Raw genomic sequence first — 8,022 nt, 5'->3', positions numbered from 1 at the left:
GCTAATTCATCTAACTACAATAAATTGAGTGAAATTATACATATTTTGACAATTTAGCATTGTTTAAAGAGTAGTAAGTGTAAAAACAATAATGATATTAATTGCGTTAGTTAACAAATACGGTTAATCATTCAATGAAGAAAATATTTCCCATACCGTACGTCATCGGCGTTATTACTAGGGTTGCTTTCAGAGAGGTGAAAGCCAGTTGAGCGGAACAAACGTGATTTGATATTTGTATAAGTAACTAAATGTAAAAAAGTCAATAGATTTATTTACTAATGCCGGTTTTATTGATTAAAATTATAATAATTCAAATTTACCTCTTCCAGAAGTGCATTATGGTAGTTTTGACCAGGAAAATATTACAGTAGTTGGAATCTGATATTAACATCCAAAAAGGGCATTAAAGAATAGTATTTAATGATATACAACTTTTCACATTTCATAAATTATATGTTAGTTTTGCTATGGTCAAAAGGTCCAAATCCAAATGTTCTTTTCATTTGGTTTTTATGTAGTAATTTGCTAGAATCATTGACTTTATATAAAGTCAATGCTAGAATACTGTAGATGGTTTGTTAAGACCAATAGGGTATAAGTAGGGACGCCATTCAAGATTCTTGTCATTCGCCTATTGGGTCTGATGATTATTGGAGTGTCCAATCGAAATCGATCACCACTTACCATCGTTTTTGTATATTTACCGTCTTGTGAGTAACAGTATAAGCGTAAATATATGTTTTAAGTGTTATAAGACGTTTCTTTTATTTACTTTCCGTTAAGACCATATGCAAGCATTTTTTAAATCGTTTCCCCGTTTAACCAACTATTCCAAAAGATAAAAATTATATGGTGCAACACAAATAAACAACCCGATCACCTTAACCAACGACTTATAACCTACACTTTACCTTCCTAATCTAACTTTACTTAAAAACACAAACCCCGACCTACCTTCCCCACATGCCTAAATTAGATCAGTATTCAATCTGCGTTTTATTAATAAGTGTAATAACTTACTGCACCGTCGATGTATTCAACATAATATAACCTGTGAGGTATTCGGTATTATCGGATTAAATATCGATTTCGATGCGGATCGATATATCGCTTATTAAATCCTGATTTCTAACATTGGCTGTTTCTAATCAGCTGGCAACACATATAGGTTCCCAAGAAAGTAGTCACCGGTCCGTATCCCTCCGCTCCTTGTTTATGCTCCGCGTATTGAGAAAGTAGTTCCGTATATTTTATCGATTTGCAGTGAATTCCGCGCCTTAAAAAAATGTTTTAACGGTATTTTCTTGTTTATTAAGATCATAGGAATGGTTTAAAAACGTTTAAAAGAAAAGTCTAGAAAGTTCAGAAATACCTTATGATTCTATTGTTTACATTTTTCTTGTAAACAAAAAACCTGTCATGGCTACTTTAGTCCCATAAGCCTAATGTTAAAAATTGGAAATTGTAAGTTCGTTTTAAATTGCATTAGCATTATCTAATTGAAATTTGTTTGTTTAAAAACCATCTCACTATTAGTCTAAGTAATTTTGTTAAGTTTGGATAAATTGCGTTCAGCCGTTATCGAGTGATGTTTCTCTATTTGTTGCATTGAAGTTGATCCCAAAGAGCTTCGCTCGCTTCGCTCGCTTCGCTCGCTCCGCTCAATTAGTATGTTAACTGGTATCCCTTTTTTAGGAGGAACCTTTTTAATAGTATTGAAATCGTATTGGTGGATCTTTTGTAGTTAAAAACTTCCGCGATTTCATCAGTGTAATAAAGATCAATCTATGATTTTATTTGAGAAAAAATATCTGTTTGTTGAGAAGACACGTTCTAACTTCAAAGGGAAGTCCATCCGTTACAGTGTGAGTTTGATTTTTCCTTCGCCACGTCGCGTCTGTTCATATCGTACTTCTGTGCCAATGAATAACCCTCTAGCATAGTTTTGAGAAATTGATTGTTGGGTTACTGTTAAAGCCAATAAGACACTTCTGCACTTGTATTATTTTGTATTGTATTACACTATCGAAGATTTTTCCAATGATTGAAAACATGTATGACAATAACCTCATGAACCTATGATGGTCTGTCTAGAATCTATATATATAAAATCCAATGTATGTTTGTTTGTTTGTTTGTCCTTGATGGACCCCGAAACTGCTTGACAGATTGTAATGAAACTTTCAGGCAATTTTAAGCATTATTCAAGTATGGTTTGTGCAAAGTTTGGTGCAGATCCGTCAAAAGGGCTCCGCCCCAGTGGCTCTGGAGTTTCCCATGTTAACCTTATGAGTACTCATATTTAAATGGAATTACAGAATCTTAACAGCTGGTTCAACTAAACAATTTTATTCTGTGATGTTCAATATCATTAAAAGGTTAATAGGTTTACCAGTAGCACTATTATTTTTTTTTTAATTTATGAAAACAGCTAATTTGCAACCAAAAGGTGAGTGAGCGTAGCGAACAAACTTCAACCTGGAGGCGAGTTAGCGTAGCGAACGAGCTAACCTGCCAACCTAAAGATGAGTGAGCGTAGCGAACGAACTTCAAACCAGGACATAATTGAGCCATGCGAACGAGCTCATCTTGAAAATGAACGAGCATTTGACATAAAACCACATTAGGACAGGACGACGTCTGTCAGGCCAGCTAGTAATATGATAAAATATAGCCAAAAGTGGTGAAAAAAGCAGACACCAACCCGTACAATAGATATAAGATAGTTCAAGAAATAATTGTAAGAGTTACTGTGATAAAAGGATTTTCCACTAATTTAGTAATGGAACGTTATATTGCAAAACATGACATGATATAGGAGAAAATCAATTTCAAAATCAGAAAATAGCATTGCAAATACTTCTTTTGGACAATTCAGTTCCCAATAAATGTGTGTTGTTTAAAATACAATTCACTAATTAACAGCTGTTTCATTAAAAAGTATTATCCATATGGCCAAAATGTAAACAAATCTGAGGAGGGATCTATAAAGGCTTCTGGGGCAGAGCCCTAAGGGAATTTACTTTGTTTTTCTTTTGATAGCTCATCTACAAACCAAGACATTTTTTTGACACCTCTACCAAGTTTCTACGCCCAGCCGTTCTCTCAAATTAGCGGAGACAAAGTTTCCAATTAAATATTTAGAGTCCCCCATGTTAATCTTATGGGAGCTAGACTAAGCGAATTTCCTTTTGCCTGATTGAATTTTTGCTAAAATATATTCTGAAAAATGTCTTTTTAAATCTCTATTTAAATGGCATTAGTGTAATGAGTACCCTACTCAGGTTTGCTGTTACAGGAAAAGTAAAAAAGTGTTTTCTTAATAGTTTAGTATGAAATACCATAGACTAAGCAACACAGATTAGCTTGAGCTGTTCCATAAAGATGACAAATCTACTAAGGGAGTATGTTTTATCTATGGAAATACTAATAAAAAAAAAATTTTGATACTATAAACACTTTTTTTCAAATTTGAATTAAATATGTTTGTTATAAACAAGCGAACTACAACAGTTTATTTATTCTTCATAAAAATAATATGGGGATTTTGAATTTTATTTTTTTAATGTTCTTAATAATTAAGTGCATAACAAGGAACTATACTAAATTATATTTATGCTATACAAAATAGTTTGGGAAGAAATTCCAAAATTTTATGTTGGCATATAATCCCCCATAAACCTCTGTTCCCATGGTCATGCTGGTTCCCGAACTCATTCGAACATATTTAGGTTTACACGTTTGTACATTACTTAATCGAAATTGGTAATTTGTGCTTGAGTTTCTTTGATAACGGACTTACACACACACACACGTAGCCTATATATACATATGAATTTGTACGGATGGTTTTTTTGGCTTCTGGGAATCTCAAAACGTAAAAGTAATTCGGTCTTGGGTCCAGATCTAATCATGAGACCTACTGTAATACTTATTCCCAATATGGGAAATTGGCTATAAGAACCATCTTAATAATGTTGTTGATGAGATCCGTAGTGAATTACACTTTAGTAAAAGTTTTAAATCAAGGAAGTTCCACTACTGAAAATCACTCTCCAAGTTTCCACAAGATAAGAACCAACATTGATCTTATTATTTCTTTGAATGTCCGGACTTTTAACTTTGTTATTGATCCTATTATTTCTTTGAATGTCGATACTTTCGACTTTGTTATTCAAGTCAAATATTATTATGTACATTTTCCTTACCACTGTATACAGGTATAGTATTTTAATAACACTAGTTTTCAAGGAAGATAAAATATAATATCACTCAATCTCAAGAACAGAACAAATTCCAAATAACAATCCTCAAGTTTTTGATGTAGAATTGGTTTGAGACAGTGAATTTAAAATTTTTTCAAAATCACAAAAGGAGGAAGCAGAAGTAAATACCCCTGCCGCAGCAAACCTACAGACTAAGCTAATTTCCATTTGCCTGATTTGATTTTTAATTATATATATTTCAATAACATTAGGTAATAATTACCTAGGTTAATAATGAGGTTAATAATTAATAATGAGTACCTAGGTTTGCTGCTACAGGGAGGGTTATATAGTGTGTTTTTAGTAAAATGTTCATAGCTTAAAAAAAAAAAAAAATATTTCCCAAGTTTGATAAAAATACATCCATAAATAAGCAAAATACAACAGTTTACTTATTCTCCTTAAGAATAACATGGACATTTTAAATTTCATATGTTCATTTTTAAAATTCATCCCCAATATATTATAGTAATACCCCCCACATTACTAAGTAACGCTTTGGCAAAATGTGTAACACTTTTGACACAAACAGGAGCTCAATAAAATCTTCAACTATTTGGATGTTACACGTTACAGCTGCAAATTCGCGGTTTCGGTTCTTCAATCTTAAAAGCACGGTCGGGGCATCCTCGATATCATCCTATTCCATACTGGAAAAATTCAAACACTGGCCAAACAGCTGGTCTTCTGCTTTGTTATTGAACTGCTCGACTAAAATGTCTCACGCTTCCTTAGCTGATAATCTTCCAGAAATACGTTGATGTAGATCATCACTAATGCACTGAAAAATTACTATTTTTGCCTGAGTCGTCGATTTGTTGAATTTCTCAAGTTTTTCCTTTACGGCTTTAGTCGGAGGCTCAGAGACGGTAGGCTTTTCTCTCTTTCCCTCGACGATATCAACTGCGTTGAACAACTCCAGAAAGTCCAACACACGGTCTTTCCACATTGGCCAATCTTCTGCTCTTTTCAATGGTTTTATACCTTTCACATATTCCATTTGTAGCGCTGGACAAACTCGATAGAAAGATATTCCAAAGAAATACTCATGAGACAGAAAATCGTGTCAGAACAAATTGTTCTTACACTGTTATGTACATAAAACAATTCTCGGGACCATAACCTCTTTGAATTATTCTCCCAAGTGGAGTTGTTTAGGGAAAATCTAAGTTTAACTACGATGAAAAACCAATTTAAACCATAAAACAAGCAAAAGACATGGAACAAAATTGGACCAACAAAACAGACAGCTGATAATAAATAATATTCATATCATCTGTAGTATGACTCTACCAAATAACAAAAGGCAGGCATTTTCAACAAGCCATTGAGAACTTGTCATTAGGTAAATGCAGAATAAAAAATATTCACATTATCTTCGGCAATAAAATCAAATATATTATACCTTTAGTGCAATCTAAAATGCTAAAATGGTGGACCATATTGCAACGACTAACAATACAATTTTTAATATAATGAGAGGATCTATTTGTATACTGTGTATACTGTATTTAGTCTACACCAACTCAATATTTGATTAACTATTTCTGTTGTACTTTATGTTATCACAGGTGATTTTTGAAACTCACAGAAAAATATAAAAACCACTGATAGTCAAACACATTTGTTTTTCAAATTTGTAAAATATAGTTTATTTAAACACGATGAAAACCATTTGCTAGTCTTTGTAATGTGTGATTGTCAGCAAACAAGAAGTGGTTTGAAAAACATTTGCAGAAAGTGTAAACAAATTTATTTGGTTGATTTCAATAATTGTGAATCTCAGAACAAGACTTCGTGTTTAATGACCCAAATCCACAGCCAAATTGGCACTGAACAGATAACAGTTACAACTAATCTAGACCATTTGTGTTCATTGGACATAAGAATGAAGGTATCAAACATCCGCCTGTCTAGTATCATATGCACTATCGGGCCATCGTGTATCAGCTCAGATATGCTAGAGCAAATGATGGAATCTGGGATGAACGTAGCTCGTCTCAACTTCTCCCATGGTTCTCATGAAGAACATGCAATAACTATATCCAACATCCGGGAAGCAGTCAAGAAGCGCAGTAAAAGATTAGGCAGGACTGTCCTGCTTGCTATCGCTCTAGACACCAAAGGTCCCGAGATCCGAACTGGCTTATTGTGTAAAAGAGGTCCATCAGAAGTTGAGCTTAAGAAAGGCAACACTACTAGACTAACGACAGACAGCGAGTTTTATGACAAGATCAGTGAACAAAATATTTGGATTGATTACTGTAACATCACCAAAGTGCTTCGTCCAGGAAACAAGGTCTTCATTGATGACGGACTAATATCACTTGTTGTTAGTTCTGTGGGATCAGATTTTGTAGAATGTAGAGTTGAAAATGGAGGAAAACTAGGTAGTAAGAAGGGAGTAAACCTTCCTGGAATTTCAGTAGATTTGCCAGCAGTGTCTCAGAAAGACGAAAGTGACCTATTGTTTGGAGTAGAGCAAAGGGTTGATATGATTTTTGCCTCTTTTGTACGAGATGCTGCTGCAGTGTATAGGATCAGAAGTATTCTGGGTGATAGAGGGAAAGACATTAAAATAATTGCAAAAATAGAGAACCACCAGGGGTTGGCAAACATGGACGAAATTATAGATGCTGCAGACGGTATCATGGTAGCGAGAGGAGATCTTGGAATTGAAATACCAACAGAACAAGTCTTTTTGGCTCAGAAAGCTATGATTGCTCGCTGTAATAAAAAAGGCAAGCCCGTAATATGTGCAACACAGATGCTGGAGTCGATGACTAAAAACCCTCGTCCCACTCGTGCTGAAAGTTCTGATGTAGCTAATGCTATTCTAGACGGCGCAGACGCTGTTATGTTGTCAGGAGAAACTGCTAAGGGAGAGTATCCTCTAGAGTGTGTAGCCACCATGGCTAATATCTGTAAGATGGCTGAGGCAGCTGTTAATCATAAGCAACTCTTTGCTGATCTTGTCACGCACATGAAGGGACCCTTAGAAGCTAACCACACCATCGCCATTGCTGCAGTAGAAGCAGCTGACAAATGTAAGGCAGCATCTATTGTTGTCACCACCACCACTGGCCTCTCCGCCCACTTAATAGCCAAGTATAGGCCACATTGCCCTATTATTGCTATTACTAGAGCTTTACAAGTAGCTAATCAATGTTTAATCTACCGCGGTATCACACCTCTTTTGTATGAGGAACCAATGGATCCAGAGTGGCACAGGGATGTAGAAGCTAGAATAAATTTTGCTATTAACTTTGGGAAGGTTAGCAACTTTATCAAACTAGGAGATCCAGTAATTGTGGTGTCTGGTAGAATGGAAGGAGCGGGCTTCACAAACACAATTCGCATTTTGTATGTGCTTGAATAACATCAAGCCAAAAGGAGCTGGATCATAATCATTAAACTTTGTTCTTTATTATTTGGTTGTTTGAAATATCACCAAATAAATGTCTCTCTGGACTGTGGTATAACAGAATACATCGTCCATACTACCCTGCAAACAATGTTTAATAATTTAAGCACATTTACCGTACCGTATAGAGAATGGAATATGCTATTAAGTTTACCGTAGGTGTTATAGTAAGACTAAAGCTTTCACTTTAAAAATAATAAAAGAAACCCTTTAAATGTTAGAACACAAACTCAGTTTATTCATAACAGAAAATTACAAAAAGTAAAGATAAACATTTAACAGACGACTTAGATAATTTTTGACTGAGCCAGGTAATGTGAATTTATTACA

General features: G+C 34.6%; 1 protein-coding gene across 1 annotated transcript; it reads left to right on the top strand.

The window, feature by feature from the left end:
- Positions 1-5,885: 5,885 nt before the first annotated feature.
- On the top strand, positions 5,886-7,698 carry LOC128982538 (pyruvate kinase-like). Its single transcript, XM_054401494.1, has one exon. It carries the CDS (start codon positions 5,959-5,961, stop codon positions 7,645-7,647), a length of 1,689 nt encoding a protein of 562 aa, XP_054257469.1. The 5' UTR covers positions 5,886-5,958; the 3' UTR covers positions 7,648-7,698.
- Positions 7,699-8,022: the final 324 nt, after the last annotated feature.

The sequence above is a fragment of the Macrosteles quadrilineatus genome, unplaced genomic scaffold (assembly GCF_028750875.1).
Source record: "Macrosteles quadrilineatus isolate MER2022 unplaced genomic scaffold, UCM_ALF_1.0 Scaffold_479__1_contigs__length_60614, whole genome shotgun sequence".
Classification (NCBI taxonomy): Eukaryota; Metazoa; Arthropoda; class Insecta; order Hemiptera; family Cicadellidae; genus Macrosteles; species Macrosteles quadrilineatus.
This window is presented reverse-complemented; position numbering and strand designations above follow the sequence as displayed.

Coding starts and splice junctions, on each gene's coding strand:
- LOC128982538 (XM_054401494.1), top strand. CDS start 5,959: ATGTGTGATTGTCAGCAAACAAGAAGTGGTTTGAAAAACATTTGCAGA.